The 17,788-nt window shown below is 41.9% G+C and overlaps 1 protein-coding gene across 1 annotated transcript in view; it reads right to left on the reverse strand.

Annotated features, from left to right (window-relative positions):
• MYO10 (myosin X) overlaps nucleotides 1–17,788 on the reverse strand; it is a 132,513-nt gene that overhangs the window by 70,142 nt on the left and 44,583 nt on the right. Inside the window, exons 3-5 of the mRNA XM_010571461.1 lie at nucleotides 8,208–8,395; nucleotides 1,266–1,400; nucleotides 157–281 (exon numbers count right to left, since the gene is read on the reverse strand). Coding sequence (XP_010569763.1) covers nucleotides 157–281; nucleotides 1,266–1,400; nucleotides 8,208–8,395 — 448 coding nt within the window. The remainder of the gene's footprint in view (nucleotides 1–156; nucleotides 282–1,265; nucleotides 1,401–8,207; nucleotides 8,396–17,788) is intronic.

The following is a 17,788-nucleotide window of genomic DNA, read 5'->3' on the forward strand; positions in this document are numbered from 1 at the left end:
TTCCCTTTCCCACCTACATCAGCTCAAGTTAATTGTGTGTGTTTCAGGATGGGCTGAAAGGACAGACAAGGGTGAGCCACTTCTCTCTCAGCCCTCCACAGAGGAGGTATGCGGGGGCTGCCCGCAAACAAGGGTAAAATCACCATACGAGGATACAATCTATAATTCTTCCTCCCTGAATGTTTCCTTTCTGACAGATGTTCAGCTGAATAAACTTCCCAAAGCGACTTGAGTTGTTGTTGTATACAGTCTTTGCATTGCCAAAAGCTTCCATAATTGGACTGTGAAAACACAGAAGAATGACAAGAGCGTTAACGTGTGACCAGCATGCCAACGGTTTCACATGGGACTGGTGAAAGGAATAGCACTCACTTCTGACACCCTCCTCAGCCACAACCTACGTAACTCAGTATTATCCTCAATTTATTAACAACGGGCATCTCAATTTTCTATCAAAAGATGCAAGTATTCAAGCAACAGGAAGATCAATAGTACCAAACTACTGTGCAGCTTAAACTCTAACTGCTCTAAAGATTCATGCCATTCTCACTGCAGTACTCAAATTACAGAAATAAGAAATCTCAGCACATGCAAATTGCTGGACAGATGTAGGGAAAATAGTCCTTGTCCTAAGGCAATTAAAAAGAATACTTACATCAAGATATAGCAGGTAAAACAGAGATGAAGGATGATAAACAAAAGTAATAGCATCTCAAACTGTCTTTGTTTTTAAATAGTTTAGAACCATGTGTTATTTCATTTAAACACTAAGACTTTTTTTTTTTTGCTTGCATGGAGTGTGTCCAATTTATCTGATGCATTAACTCATCTGTCTTATCAGTTCTGCTTATCCTCCCTTTCCTCAGCACACTTTTACTATCTGCATACTTTATCCTCACCATGTTGTATCTTGTTCTACCTCATCCTCAGGCTATATAAACCAAACCAATGGTTTCTCCCTCCCATCACCCATTTCCCTCACTCTGATTATCTGGATTCAGCCCTAAACAAAAATGAAAGCCACCATTAAATCATCATCCATTTCAAAACTCTGCATCTTTTTGCTTCATGAAGATATATCACTTTGCTTACAACTTTCTAGAGCAGCCAGGTAATTTTGTTTAATGGACAATTTCCCCCTTTCCAATATTCATTTTGTTGTTCAGTAAATGCACCCACATCTTTAATTACATTGCAAGCTCTTATTTCAATGACAGGGCTTATGTCTTCTGGAAAAAACAGCTGTGTATTGAAAGATCTAGTACCTGCTCTCAAGAATAGCTTGCTCCACACAGGAGGTCTTCTCTCTGCAGGACAGCTCCAGCGAATGTTGGCTCATTGCAGACAAGAACTTGAGAATCAGCTTAGTGCTTTCTGTCTTACCAGCACCACTTTCGCCGCTGAAAGGAGAAGAGAAGGAAAGTGTTTGCACAGTTCCAGCTGCTGGGGGAAAAGCCCTCTGTCTGGCCAGCCCTCCAAACTCTTAAGTTACTGGAGGTCAGGAAGACTGGGGTGATTAAAAATGATACTCAAACAGCAACAGAATACTCCTTTGAGCTTGCTGAATGTGACATTCAACACAAAATGCAAGTTATCTTTAGACTTTATACCATCATTCAGACAGCATTTCAAGGCATTGATTGAGGATCTACACAACAACCATGAGGCAATGACAAGCCCTCTGAATACAAACAACTACAACTACACAACAATCCTCACTGACATGGAAAAACAAAGTCAGAACAAAGGCATGGCAACAGTTGGGGAGAAAGGCCAGAATATGAATTAAGCTGGGAAAGTTTGGGATTATGTTGCAGCAATCTAGCTAAGGAGGGAGCCCTGCTGTGAGAAGGAGGAGGTTAGAAACACCAATGCAAAATAACAGAACACAAAAAGGCTACTAGTATAATTAATACTGATATTCTTAGTGAGCAACATATTCTTTAAACAAACTTTTTATATGCCCATCCAAATAAACCAGATTCACAAGTTCAAAATATACAATTTTCACCTCTCATCATCATCAGAGATGTAAAATCTCTTATATTCACCCACAGCAGAACAAAGCTATTTGATAATGCTAAATTGGCATTTTAAAATAAAACTGTTAATAAGCAATCTTTCTCATACAAACAGAAGGCAATACACTCAATTTCTCTTCAAAACCAACACTCTAAAAAGGGAAAGTATAAATTTGGCTCCTTTCCCCAATATCGTTTCCCTTCAATTATGTAGCCTTATAATTAAAAACACACCGTGAGCCATTAAGAAACATAACTTGTGGTTAAAGTTTGCTTAGTTTGCTTACTTTTCATATGAAGTCATAGCATTATATCCTGAGCTGCAGCCTAATTCCTAGTTTTCCTAATTCCTAATTAAACTGTGCCTAATTCCAGTTTACTGCCAATGGAAGGAGGTACATTTTGGTCTTGTTCTACCCTTTTCATTGTAGCAAGCAGGAGTTTTATTACTGACTTTGATGGAGTAGAACTGGGCCTGTGGAGCAAGCTTAGTTTATCTGACAGTCTTTTGTTGTGCCATCGCTGAGTGGTGGCCCTGATGATTTTAGGTTACGGCAAAGTATAATGATGCTTTCAAGTAAAAAGCAAAGAAGAAAGGTACAGCCCAAGAAAGCAGCATGGCATTTTCCTGCAAATGAATGCCAGCAATTACAAAAATAATCAGGGAAGAAGCATTCAGAAAACATAATGAGATATAAGAGTTTTGTAGCTGAGATTTACATGTTTCCCAAGAAGAATCAGAGAGTCTTTAAAATGTTTCCTAAAACTTCATACAAGATATGCCACCCACTGATATGTTCCAGCATGTATGATTCATCCATCTCAAACAAATTCTGTAGTATTTTTAATTTAATTTTACCCTTGACGCCTGGCCTTTTCAGTATTTGTTCCCTTTCTCTTTGCAGGCCCTCACTCGCTCCTTTGCCAACAAAGCAAATACTTAATATTCCCTGTATTTAACACTCACTCCTTGTACAAAACATTTCTACTACTAGTTTTGAAAGAGCTTCACAAACCCTTGCATCACCCTTGTCTCCTGCAAAAAATCAAGTGATACATACCTCTTCCTGCCTAAATTTCCCCCCGCTCTGAGCAGCGTCTAGCTCAACAGTACAGATATGGGTGCCAAGGAGGACATGAGCTCTTTCACTGACACCATCCTTCCTCTGTCCCATGGTCTGGAGCATCTGTAGTTCTATGGAAGCTGAAAGTTATCCCACCATAACTGAGAGCAATTCTACAAGTGAGATATTCAAAGCCGATGGAAAAGTATTTCCTGTGCCCATCTCTGGTACAGTTGATATTATGCACAATTATATGCTCTTGATTTTTTTCTTAGAACAGGAGCAGCTCATAACTGGGTCAGGCCAAAGATCTACCTGTCCAGTGTCCCATCTCTGACAGTTGCCAAATGGAGATGCCCAGGGAAGACATGCAATACTTCCCTTCTGTGTTCTTCCAGCTTCCAGTTATTTGCTCTTCAGAGGGTTCCTGATCTAAACCTGGTTTCTATGTGTCTTGTAGCCCTCAATGGATTTCTCTTCCGAGAGTTTCTAGCCATACTCCCTTAAAAAGCATATGAACATGTCGTCTTCTTTCAGATCTGCCTCCTATTAGCTTCAATTGATGTCCCTTAGTTCTTGTATTGGAAGGAGAAACCAACAACTCATCCCAGGGCTCACTCTCTCTGTTGTGCATGACTTCATGGATAGGCCCCCCCAATTCGAGTTGCCCGTCTCCATTAGCCATTCCTACATATGGAACCATCCTATACTTTTGATTGCTCCTTTTTGGTCACGTCTGAACCACCTCCAGTTCCACAAAGTCCTCCTGGATATCAAGCAAAGGGGAAAAAGGCTCGTGCAAAATACTCAAGACAGGAGCAAAGGATGGATTTACCCAGTGTTCTGTATTCATTTACTAGTAACTGTTCTACTCGGTTCAGTTTTACAATTACTACTGATGGCATAACAGTAAGATCTCACTCCTGCACGGTGTTGCTTGGCTCGGGACCCATAATTTTATGTGCATCAAGTTGGCTCTGCATTTTTCCTTTATAAAATGCTTTATAAAAACCAGTTATTATTAATAAAAGATGAAAATCAAGAACAAGCATGCTAAACTTTAAAGTTGTTTATTCAGTCCTACAGTACATACACTAACAGTAGGTTAAGTGGGATCAATGTTTCAGCCTCCTTAGAAAGCCTACGCCTACAAGAAGTTGCCGAGGTCAATAAAAGGGTGAATTTTTTAGTGCACAGCCAACCTTTCCAGCAACCTTTCCACCCCATGAGTTTAAGTGCCCAGCTCATTCCACATCACTACATTCAGTATTGTGAATATATTAAACGTGACAGCAACCCACAAGGATAAGGCCCCCACTTAAGAGATCTCTAGACTTTCTCCATGACTTGTTCTACGCTAAGGGCAGAGCAGTCTGGATTCTGGACTGCCGCTGCAGAAAAAGGGGTCACCGAGAGACGCTCCTCACTCTGAAGGATGTAATGCGAGTGAGACGGTATCAACACTAGTCTAAATCACTTCTCAGTTCTGTCTGCTGGCTTCAAAATCCCCAAGACAGATACAGACAGACAAAATAGGACCCTTCAGCAAATACAGTTTGTCAAACACTCATGTGAATTTTGGTGTGTCAGTCTCATAAGAACATCTTCCCATCACAAGTCTGGGTCTCATCCAAAGAGTAGTTTGGTTCACATTGATTTTCAAGCTGAACAACAACAAAAATGCCAGGCTATCAGATGATAACAGAGAGAACAAACTGGTGTCAGACTGATTTCCCACCCGCAGCACTGACTTGAATGTCATTCACGGTGACTGTTGCTGCTCCTTCAACTGCTTTACACTTCTTTTTGAGTGCTTTAAAGTGGATCAGCTGCCATTTTATCTGAGAGAAGAGCATGTGTTTGCTCGTGCACAGACTAGACCACCTTAAACAGAGCAGCAACAAAAAAACCGTTATTTTCCTATTCTTACAATAAAGTGGTGGAGGTTTGAACTTGGTCCCAACTTGTGAACATCAGATAATCATGGAGGAACTCAGTCCCTTCCCTACATCAGGACAAGCTGTTTGGCTAATCCTTGAGTAAGATGGACTCCCTTCATGCTCCTGCTGAGGCACCCAGTTGAAAAATCAGAAGACATTAAGATGATGTTAATTTCTTTTTTTTTTTTTTTTTAACTGTGGTGGGCTTCCCCCCCACCCCCTGTTTTAAATAAAACTGGACTCTGGGTAAGGTTCAGATCAACATGAAACTGAGCATTCATTGATGTAGATGTTTTTGTTCACATGAAAACTCTAGTTCAGTAGCCAGATAAACAATTTTTAGCCTGGGAGCTAAATAGCATTTCACAACTGTGTAAATATTCTAATGCACAGCTTCTTCAGTGTGCCATTTTGTTGACATTTTAGGCTGCTAAGTCATTTTTATGCAGCATTATCATGAATTAAAATAAGCCTGTGTCACACAGACCGATAAATAAGCATGTTCGGATGACTCCATTTAATGTCATCTCTTCTGTATTTCCTTCCTTTTCACCTCTGGTTGGGGTGGTTACACTGGAAAAATAGTCTCGCATTTATATTACATTTTGAGTCACTACTGATGACAGTTTCTAATTCAGGTTCTTCCCTTAACCCTCTCAGCTTACCCCACCCAGACAAATATCCCAAGCATTTCAAAACAGTGGAAGCTTTTTCCACAGATTTTTGAATGCCATGCCTTAAGAAAGCAGCTCTAAACCAAAGCTGAGCTAGTTCTGGATGTCAGCAGGGGGCACTTCAAGTCCAGAGAAGCGTAAGAGAGCATTCAATTCCTCACCTCCTGGAGCTGTTACAACTTGCTACCAGAGTTTTTAGATCCCAAAGTTAGGAGCAGGTGAAACTGCCTATCAGAACGTGAAGCCTACGTGAACAATTCTTTCATTTTAGGTGGATGTAACTGTTTATGGTGTTTTCGTGATGCAACAAAATTTTCCTTTTATCAGCTCTTACATTAAATACAAGACCAGAATATTTGCCTGAATTCAGACACTGCAGAGCTCCACTTGACCATTTTTTTCAAATGCCAGTAGTAACCAAGAAAGCCTGACAGTGGCTTGTTGCAAATTCTAAGCTAGTAAAAGATGCAGGAATGACCAGGATGCTGCAGATGACAAGCATACTTCTGATGCCCCAAACTAAGTATGTAATCCCAGGGACTTTCCTAAACCTCATGACATGCCACTGAAAACCTTCAGTAATTTAAAAAAATCCTGCCTTGAGTCCTTTATAGATAGAGCAGATAATACTGTTTTAGGAAGTAGATTTGACTTTTTGGTTTTTTTATTTGAATTGCATGTTCCTTCAATTTCTGTAGGAACAAGATACCCTTATAAGGTTGTACTGTAGCACTTGTCTGAAACACTGAACTTACACAAATAATTGTTTTAATCCATGACCACAGTAAACAATTTTAAAAGTGATGGCTAATGCAAAACTTCTCTGTCTTATGGTTTTATCTGCACCAAGGCACATCGTTTACAGAGCAGGGACTGCTGGAAGCTCCTCTGGAACATCAGAGACTTCTGCTTATGTCCTTTTTAGGACACAACCTGCTTTTCTCTTGGCAGTTTCTGAGGAACTGGAAGGAAAGGTAAAATACTTGGGCCAGTACAGAATGGCAAAAATACCAACGGCCACCACCTACGCACCAGAAATTATTTCGGTCCCCAAAATTTCGGTGCATGGGCTGTTCACAAGTAACTCCCTGGCATTAAAACATGAAATCATGACTCCAGGCCAGCTATTTTCACATGACAAAGATCTCTGTGCATTTCATTTTTTCTTGGAGTGCCACCTGGACTCAGCTTCATATGTACCGCACTATGTATGAAATAATAAAAATGAGCAACATGGTTGAAGAAAGCTGAAAAACACACTTGGGCCCCTCTGCCTTTGTGCCGCTGCCAGGCAGAACCTGCCTAGAGGCAAGGGCAGGCGGGGACTGCGACCTGAGAGCTTGCAGAAATTTGGAACCAGACCTAGCTCTGTTGCATCTAATCCACATTTCTAACAACAGCTTGGGTTGTGCCAAATCCTCCTCTTATCCAGAAAGCCTTGCAAACCGGCCTGTAATCTTAGAGTGCCAGTACAAAGTGCCTACTGCAAAAGGTGCTGCTCGCACTCTGCCTCATCCCCTCTCCGCCCCGTGCTGTGGTCCTATGGCTGCCACAAGGGCTCCCGCGGAGGTTGGGAAACAGCTAAAATCGTGTCATCTTGCGTCTGAAGAGCTCGCCACGCTTAATTTGCGCTGCAGGAAGGCGAGAGCAAACGGGCTTAATCATAAAAACACTGCGAAGGCAAAGAGAGGAGAGGGAGGGGAAACACAAGCTCTCTCATCCCCTGCCCGGAGCCCGACGCTGGTGCCACGCTGCCCTTGCCACCGAGCTGCTCGTCCCGATCCGGCAGGCAAGGCTTCGGTTTCCCTGCCCGCGTACGAGCCAACGCAGCTGAGCTGGCAGGCGGCGGAAAGGGAAAAGAGCTGGCTGCGTTTTCAGCTCTTCTGGAGCAAGAAGGAAGGAGGAGCTGAAAGCAGCGAAAAGCTATTGAAATGCCAACTGCTCTCAACGTACATTCGGCAGCAGCGAGATCCTGAATACCAGTGACAGAGTGGATCAAACGGGAAGCTATTAAATCACCATTAAATTAAAGCATGACGAGATTAAGCAAGGAAGATTAATCAGGCAGAATTAAGTGGCTGAAATGTGGAGGGGTTTCTCTTTTGCTATTCTTATTTACCGCATTTCTTGAGACTGGTGGGTTATTTTTTCTTTTCCTCTCGATACAGGGTTCAGGGTCTAGTGGTGACAAACTACTGAGCTGCACAGGTATGTTTAAACCGGTGGGGAGAGCACTTAGGGTAACATTAGATGGGCAAGCAGCAAAAAATGCACAAAAATACAGTAGATTCTTTCACTAAATGAAGTCATAAGATGGTAAGAAAAATTAACATTTTGCTAGAGGTCCACAGAATGATACAGAGCGAGTTCAGAACCCTCTCCCAAAACTCTGATGGTTTAAACGCCTGCTTTCTTTTAGAGTTCTCCTCTCCACGTGGCCCAAACCCATGCTCCTAAATCACCTCGGAAGGCTCACCAGCAGGGATAATTAAAGCAGCAGCCATTTACCTGATGAGGATACACTGGTTGTCATGACGCTTCCAAAGGCAGCGGTAGCACTCGTTCGCCACAGCGAAGATATGAGGTGCAATCTCTCCCATGTGGTGCTTGCTGTATCGCTCCACGGCAGTGCAGTCGTACAGTCCCGGGATGCTCTTGTAAGGGTTCACAGAGGCAACTATTGAACCAATGTAGGTCTGCAAGCAAACAGCCCCCCCAGAGTTGTTATTACACACGGGGTGGAACAGATTAACACTCTTCCCAAATGAAAGACAACAAATAAATGTTTGCAAAAGCCTAGCAATCCTTTGGATAAAGGTGGCTAGTATTTTTCCCTGCTTTCTTCCTTTCAACAAAAGCAACAGAAGGGCAAAAGTTGTTTCCACCTCCGTCATGTTTTCATGCTTACCGCACCTACGGCACAGAGCTTCTCAGCTGTAGGAATCCCTGCCTTAACACCGCTTACAGCTGCGCAGTAATGCCTACGAGCTCTAGCCCTCAGCTGCTTCTCGCACATTCTTAGGGACTCACTGAACTTGGTAAAAAAACCTGACAGTACCCCAAGTATTGCTGCAAAAGTCTGTATTTCCATGTAGAGTATCCAAGTCCTCCTCTGCTACTCGTTTTTAAAACAGAAGTATCAGACATTATGGTAGACACTAGCACCATTATATGGTAGCAGGCCTTAAGAAAAACACATGAACTGGCAGATGCTCCCAAAACACTGGGCTTCTGCAACTTTATTACTATTTTGATGTACAACAGCAGCTGACAAGGCATTAATTTCGATCTCATTGCAATTAGAGAGCACATCAGTTAAAACCACCCAGGTAGCAGCTTATGCCCATTCCCATCGCCTTAACTCATCAGGCTGTGGTAACATGATCATTCGCAACAGTCTATTCACAATGCCGTTCATTTTCTCTGTCACCCTCTATCCACTTCAATAGATTTTTCAAATAAAATCAAATTAAGTGAGGTAGGAGATAACATTAAGCATGTTATCTCCAGAATCTCCAGTACATTTCTGGGGCAAGTGATATCAACTGATACATCGCATGATGTGCGCGGAGTTACCGCTGTGATACTAATTTCATTTTGTGAAGCGCTCTGTCTGCAGTTACAGGCGGGAAGCCGACACCTGGCTTCAACAGCCCCGCTGCGGGCTTGCGAAGAGCCGGGCTGCGAAGCCTCCAGCCCTGTAACACGGTCCCCACGTACGGACAAGATGCTTCACCAGCAGTCGACCCTCTCGTCGCTGACAGGAACCAGCTGCGAAGCCGACGGCAGGACCGGAGCTCTCTTCACCTCCACAGCACCCTACCCAGCAAGGGCTGGATAAGGCGAGCAGCATCTTGCACCCGACAGAAACGCGGCCCCACGCGCGCTCTTCTCCAGCGAGCCACTGCGGGGGCACTCGCTGAGACCAGGGACCATCTGCTCCCCCACCTTCTCCTTTCCTCTCTGCCAGTCTCTTCCACATGTTTCACATCTACCTGCCTCCCTCTTCTTCTCCTTAATTAACACGTGATTATCGCTGTGTATCAGCTCTCCCTTCTCACCATTACCCTGCTGTTACGTTCCCCGTTACCCACCTGTTCGTCATCAGGCCCAACACAAGTAGCTGCTTTGAGCTTTTGCTAAGGGCACTACAGCAGTGTCCTTGAAATTAAGACAATTTTATTAGCTGCAAGGGGAATATTCCTCCTCACTGTAACTCAAGTACCTTTTACAGAGCTGTGAACTTCCAATCTGTGTGTTTTATGCAAACCCCCGTGCTGTGCAATAGCTCAGAAGGTTTCATCTAGAGGAAAGATACCATTTCAACACAAGATCGTATCGCGGGGCAATTACGGCACTGAGACAACAGCTTAATTTCCTGGGATCACCTCCTCTTGGGTTCTTAAATAACTAACCAGGAAGTCTCTGAGAACAAACTTCCTCAGTTTAATACATATTTCCGCACAGATTGTACGGGCAAAATTTTAAAAGGTTGGGTATTTTTTAAATTATGTGAATACAGTGCAAGCATGACCAATAAAAGAGACTGCTACAGATCCTCTTCTTTACCTTATTAAAGTCTGACTAAAGTATTACTACAATGTAAGAAGAGTAACTTGAGGCACGCCATCACAACAGATGCCACGGCAAAGAAGCAAATTAAAAAATCCCCACGAAACGTGATACCATCTAACTTTATAACCGTAAGCATCCACTCCATAGCTTCTGCACAATCAAGTACCTGATAGAACAACATCACCACGCTCCATGATCTTCCTGTGATAAAACACTGGCAAAACTGCAGCACCACTGGCTACAGGAGAAGCAAGAGAAGTGGCACTATTTCAAATGGTAAATCTCCTAAGAGGTGACAGCAGCCCACGTCTGCACAGACTCGCTTAACATGAGGCAGTCTTTCACATGGCTTAAGCATAACTTTTTAAAAATGATGTAAACACTTCCAGAACATTAGTCATTACTGCGACCAAGAAAAGGTTCTTATTAAATAAAGTCAGCTGGCTTCATTGCCTCATAATTCATGTAAGGTATCACAGAGAAAAAAGTCGTGTATTATGGCAATAAGAGAAACCTGGTGAATAGCAGGAACGATACTGGCAAAAACAATTCCTAAATCACCTCATGGAGTAGTGCTTAGGATGTGTCGCTATTGTAAAAATTCCTTTTCTCTCTCTTTTTCTTTCAGCAAAAACATGAAGAATCCCAACCTCTATTGAAATAGCTCCGATTCTGGGGTTCCAGTCTTCTGGTGCTCTGAGTATGTATTACCTCTTTGCAGAACAAGTTGAATGTGTGCACAAATTGCCACCAAATTATTATGATACAACACAGAACAAATTCAGGCCCTGAAAAAACAACTTCCTCACCCCAAGGCAAGATCACAAAATAGCTATCTCCTTCACAGACACAGTGAATCAGATTTATCACCTACCAAGTGTCATAATCCTACCCAGGAGCAGCCACAACTAGGTATTTGCACGGACTAACTGGGATTTAGCTGGCCCAAGCGAAAGTTCCACCTTGACCCAATGTAGTTCAGCAAGGTATCGATGAGCTGAAACAGCACCGTTATTAAAAACTATTCCCATTATTTAGAAGTCCCCATTAAAAGACAAATCTTCCCAAAGTCTTTGTAAACCTCCTGTGGGATACTCAACAGCAGCAAGATCTGCTGCAAGAATCATTTCCTACATCACCTCCAGGCTTACTATTGTTCCCTTCCAGTAAGCACCACACTCTCTTACTAGCAGCAATATTTTATAAACAGTAGATCCTACTCCCGCTAGCGTCTACCCTGGCACCTCTAAGAGCCACAAAGTCAGGGATTTGACACGCGGCACGACCTGCACCCACGTGCAGAAGAGCCCCACTGCACCACATCCCTGTGCGCAGGGCTCTGCTCTTCCTCCCCTTGGAGGGCAGGCTTCCCGCTGTTGCAAGTGCAAGCACCTCAGCAGCAAGTTGAACCGGTGTAAAGATACAGAAAAAAAAAATGCAGGGCTGTTCAGCGGATGGGTATTGTCCCCTGAATGCTATTTCTGCACCAGGCATCTTCATATGGCCATTTAAAGCGGTTAACAGTCAGAAGGAGGATCTCTAAATTACTTTATTATGCTAACATCAGAAGGCAGCCATTTGGATGAAATTTCAGAAAAGGTGTTTTCACATGAGAATGTCACTTCCACTTTGCCTAAAAGAGAGTGAATTTAATTTTCTCTTTGTTCTTTGCAGTTTCTAATCTGATTCTCGCAGTCAATAATTACTTATTTTAATGAAAGCACTCCAAAGCAGTTATGAATAGGAAAAACACTCACGCATCTGCCAGAGCCCTAGCAAGCGGACAGGACTTCTAAAGATTTCCAGCTGAAATAATTTGAGGGGTTATTTCAGAGAAATACTGTGTAGAGCTCCTATCACAAGCCTGACTTCTTAAATCCGTGGCAATGAACAGGACAGTTTACTTTTCTCTGTTATACAACCAACTCAACACTTCAGACAGAACCACACACGAACTCCTGAATTACTTTGTTACAGACCAAACCAGCAACAACTTGTTATCAGATCACTGCTAATGTATTTATTTAAACCCAAGAATAAATGGAAGTTGAGTTACTCAGCCTCAAACCCAATGCAGCGCTTTGATTACCATATTAAAAAGCTGGGCTCCTTTTCCACTTTCAAATTTTTACTGAAATTTTACATTGGTAATGCATCTCCCAAAACACTTTTAGTAACAAACCACAGACACTCCTGCTCCTTCCCTTTTAGCACAAAAAGAGGAAATAGGGTTGTTTGCTGATCCTCTAAGAGGACTTTCAAAATTAGAAATTCAAGCCCTGCCTTCTCAGCTACACATTCAGTAAGGTAATGGCATCGCAAGAGTCAAAATGAAAGATGTACTTGAGAAAGGAAGAGATTTTTCATCAGTTCTCTGAATGCCTTTTTTGTTTTGCTTGTTGCCTTCTGATAGCAATCAGCTTTGAACCTGTGTCTTGAAGTCACCCCAGACTTCTTCAAACACTCAAAAACAATTAGTTCTTTAACACAGTTCAAGAGCTCACAAAGATTTCTGATACCCACAGAAATACTCTAGAAAAATCTTGCAATGGTCAGCACAGTCCTCTCCAACATGAGAGGTTGTGTTTGTTTTTTTACGGAACCACAATCAGTTTACTTTAGTTCGATACCAAATTTAAACGATGTAAAAAGCTTTACTGGTTAAAATACACTTTTCCAAGTTAGATTAAAATTACAAGAAACAAGTTTGTAGTAGATGAACTAAATACAGTTTGAAATGTCTTTCTTTCCCACGTAGAAAAGGCTTTTAGACTAAAAGAGGGAAAAGTAGAATAAGAAATCTGCTGTTCAAAATTTTTTTTCAGGTTCTCTACATAGAAAAAGCAATGAAAAAGGAAATGGCCCTAATGCAAGATCACTTCATTAATCCTATAAACCAAACATACTAAATATATCAGGACCACCTTGCTCTCCATCTTCGTCCCTTCACAGATGTTTTTTGGGGTATATCCGTTCAGGTTTGCTTCTTATCCAGCAACCACCCACCTTCCACTTCTTGCCTTTTATGTCAAGACTTCTGCACCTCCACAACAACTTTTCTGCTTCTGAGGATTCTTCGTGATTTCTGTGTTTTACCCAAGCTTGCTCTTCCAATGTAATGTCATCAATTTTATCCTACATTGTTTTTCTCATGACCTCCTTTCACCCTCTACATCAAGGTACCCATCAGTACTTCCCAGACTTCGGGCATCTGAGACAACCCATTCCTCCTCCCTTCTTAAATAAATAAATAGAGGACAAAAAGCAGGGTGGGGGGAAAGGACTTGTTTCAGGCTTTGCATATCTCATGCTATGGGGTGGGGGAGAGAAGGCAGGAGCAGGCTGGAAGACTCTGTTAAAGGGCATTATGTGCTGCTCCTGAACTAAGTCTTTGATCAACAGTAACAACAGAAACTAAAACTGCTTGCGCTGTTAAAACAGGCACAAGGAGACTGCAGTCCTCAATTTCTATCATTGTGTTTCCTCAATGACACCAAAAATCAATATATACTTCACAACCTGGTACTAGAAATGTTGGAACTGATCAAATACAGAAATAAGATGTTTTGTTACAGATACATATATTAACATTGAGAAACAGCACTTTGTCCAACTCTCTTAAGAGCGTTTTCAACACTTCCTGCTTTGTGACAAGAAAAATCTATCTCATTAAAGAAACAAAAGCATGTTTACAGATACCTCAAAAATTATGTTTCTGAGTAACCCCTGACTTTCCTGGACTCACTTAAGGAACTGATTCTATGTCTGAAAAGTAAGGGTATTTTTTTTAAAAAGGGTTATTAGTATCAACCTGACAATTTATTCAACAAGCAGTATTTTCTGGGCTTACCCTTAATATATGGGAAACTTCAAATAAAACTGCAGTGCAACTGGCTGACTAGAAAGCTACTTACATGTCACTTTTAGACAACACATGGAAAAAGATTTTTATCGCTGTTCCACACAACTTGTGTGTCTCTCGTACCTTTACATCATCACAGCTACAGTAACGTTACCGAACTACAATGCCAGTGCTTTCACAGAACATGCAGAGGCAGACAACATTTGAGAGACCACAAAATAGCCGCCAAACTTTGTTATGGTTTCCACACCAAATTTCAAGGTGTCAGGATGCAAAACCTGGGAACGGAAGAGTTTGCTCCACACTGGAGATACAGCCTCTGTCATTCCTAGTTCTCTCAGGTAAAGGGATTGACGGAAATCATGACTGAGTTTATTCTGAGGAAAAGATAATTAGGTCAACCACCACATACACGTCAGCGTAAAAAGGAGAAAGATGGCTGGGCCATATTTTGGCGTGCTTTTCGGGGGAGGCAGCAGAAGGGGCAAGGGTATGCCATAAACAGGATGATAATTAATGCCCTTGTTCTTGGTAGGATCTCGATTTATCCTCACTGTGGTAAGTATACCCCATCTTTCAGCTAGTCCCATGCTAATTTCAGTGGGACAGAATCCAGTTGTGCCTCTAAATTATAAACTAAAAAGTCTGAAGCCAAGCTCCTTTCTTAAAAACCATAATCAAAGTGAAGCACTAAACTACAAGTTTAGATGTTTTCAACCAATCAAGCCGTTTCTAAGATGGAAATGTCATACTCTGTAATCATCTTTACATGCTTGGGCTTCTGCAGCCCTCACCATGTTTGATGACTCACGGTGGGTTTCCAACCACTCAAATTTACATCATCTTTGCTTTTCTTTATCTCTGTGTTCCTTGTCAATGAGCACAACATTATGACCCCTAAATTGTCTTTTTTGCTCCTCAAGGTCAATTGTAGAATTGATTGCAAAATGAGCTGTTTCTAAACACACAGGCCACACTACAAATGCAAGAGTTAGCATCTATAGGAGAAGACCTCTAGAAGGGGACCAGAACACAACAGAGAATGTCGCTATGAAGATCAAGTGCCAACAGGCAGCAACCTACATTCAAGACCCACCTACTAAATGTTCTGCTTGTCATTGTTTTTGAAAAGCATCTTCTCAGGCACGTTCACACTGCTTAGCTATGCTTCCCATGCACTTCAGTCCATGATGCAAGCTGCAGCAGTCTCTTCTACCAACTACCTCCCTGGTGGCCTTTTCCCTTCCCATGCTGAGCACAGGTCGGATCCAAGGCATAACAGAACAAGACATTTCCAAAGCCAGGCTTTATGCTTGTTTTCACTGGCACAGTTCACAAGAAGATTTTGGAATAATTCTGGATTTTTTTTAAAATGCATGATTTCAGATGATCAGAGGCAACTGTTGGGCAACAGCACACCCTATTACATGCATCCTTGTCTCTCACGTTGACCCTTCAACCCAACTAATGTGACCTTAAGCTTCCCTTGGTACAAGAGTATTAAGCAACACTGTCCTGTTCCCAAGCCCCTCCAAGGGCAAAGGTTATGCTACTATGCTGTTTATGCAAAGGTCATGAAAAAAGTGGTACTCTGCAGCCCAGCTACCTTAACTTCTAAACTAAGCAAATCCTTCCACTCCCTACAGCTTCAACCATGCACATTCATAGTGTCCTTGTTCTACACAGCTAACTGAAGCTGCCTAGATCTGTTTATTTCTTAAGGGTTAAAAACTGCGTTTTGGTCACCTTAGCTGCCAATGTAAATACCCAAAACAGTGCACAGAGGCAGTCACATCTTTCAGCTTAACTCCAGAGAAGGCTCAGAGATGGTGAAGAACCTGCACAAAACTATGAGCTCTCCACAGGTTAAGAGATACACTCATAGGTTAGTCTCATCTTATTTTCCCATTAATTTTCTCCTACTGAACAGACTGTTCCACGTGGATGGAATACTCACGGAAACTCTACAAGCGTTATCCAGAATCTGCACCCCAAAAAATCCAGTTGGGAAATATAAAGAAAAGCTGATAATAGAGCATTGTTACAGCCAAAGGTAAAACCCAAACAACAGGCAATAAAATTGATGTCAGATAGACATCTTTCCTTATTTAAGAACTTCACAGGTTTCTGGCAGTTTTTCTCCTGTATAAAAAGGGCTTAGTGTCCTTGTTTTTATTGCATTTTTTTGCTGACTAATACAATACAATCTCTACCATGTAGCGCTCCTATCTACTGGATGTCAGGATAATGATCTTTTGTGCATAGACTGTTTATATGAACAGTTATGGAAGAGTATTTCTCTTCACCATTGCCAAGTCAAGACAGGAGGTGACCTCCTGAAAAAAAAACCACGATCGATCAGAAAGAGACATTGATTTTTGTCATTTTCAGGGGCTGCATAAAGCATGTGAATGTAGGTTTGCACATCAGACTGTAGCAATCTGTGTGCACAAGTGCACAGCTTAACTCTAACCAGGCGATCTCTAGCTCAAATCAGAAAAGGCCCCACAAAGAGAGTAGACCTCATGGCTCGTCACTTCATTTCAAATGGCCTGTGGCCACACACTGGTTCTTCTTCCTGCTTTGTTATTGCACAATGCTCAAATGAGTCTTTCAAAGCTGTCTGAAGGTCTAATTCACCCTCCAGCAAGGCAAAGAAAAAAATGGTTGTCTTCCTTCCTATAGATTCATCGTGGGAAGATGAAGGGGCTTTTCAGAGAAAACACATACAAATGAAAACAAAAATGCTGGTACATGATATACCAAAAAGCAGTGTCTCTGGAACACTGGAGAAATATTTTTAATGTAAAGCTTTGGAGATCTGTTTCATTCTGCCTGCGAGTATTTTACATACTGATACCCAGATTTTCATAACCTCCATGATCCTTTAATGTGTTAAGACCTCTTCTATAGAAAGGGCTTTTTTAGGAGGAGAGCAGGAAGAGCAGGCATTACACTTTAACAGAGCATGAACACAGAAATCAAAAGCCAGAATAACTGAAATCTAAGCCTATGCCAGGTAGTTTGTTGGATGGCACTGAACTGCTGCCAAATAGCCATGGGTCTAGAAATCAGCACTAAGATGGCAAACTGTATTAGCAGTCAAAAATCTGCTAAATGGAACTTTTGGACTCTATTTGCTTTTAAAAGGGAAGACTGACAGACATCAAAAGAAAATAGCTGAAACTGCTTGCAAGAAATGGACTACGTCTTTTCAAATAAAAGTAACAGTCTGGCTATGAATCAATAGTCCATTTATGCAGGTAGACAATAGCTATAAAAGTAATTTAATTCATTCTCAACTTAAATGGGTTGTCTGTGGCCTTTCTAGTACTAAACTGCTGGAATATGTGAATAAGGCAGTTGGACAGCATAGCACAAGCAGTAAATTTTGTGCAGCTGGCTTTATAGTCAAAGCCTACCTCACGTAAAGAAAACACGTGCTGGTGACAGACAAGCAACTTAAGTTCTGGAGTCCAAATTCCTGCCCTGCTTTCAATGCCTTTGCAGGACTGGGAGCAACAGACCTTACAGAAAGGAGCCAAAGCTTACCTGCAAGTGAGGAAAAGGCTCATGCAGAAGCATTCAGCACCATTTGCAAAAGCTCTGACTGAAGAGCACTAAGGCGAATGACTTAAAAATTTTCCTTTTG

The sequence above is a fragment of the Haliaeetus leucocephalus genome, unplaced genomic scaffold (genome assembly GCF_000737465.1).
Source record: "Haliaeetus leucocephalus isolate CR32 unplaced genomic scaffold, Haliaeetus_leucocephalus-4.0 Scaffold328, whole genome shotgun sequence".
NCBI classification, from domain to species: Eukaryota; Metazoa; Chordata; class Aves; order Accipitriformes; family Accipitridae; genus Haliaeetus; species Haliaeetus leucocephalus.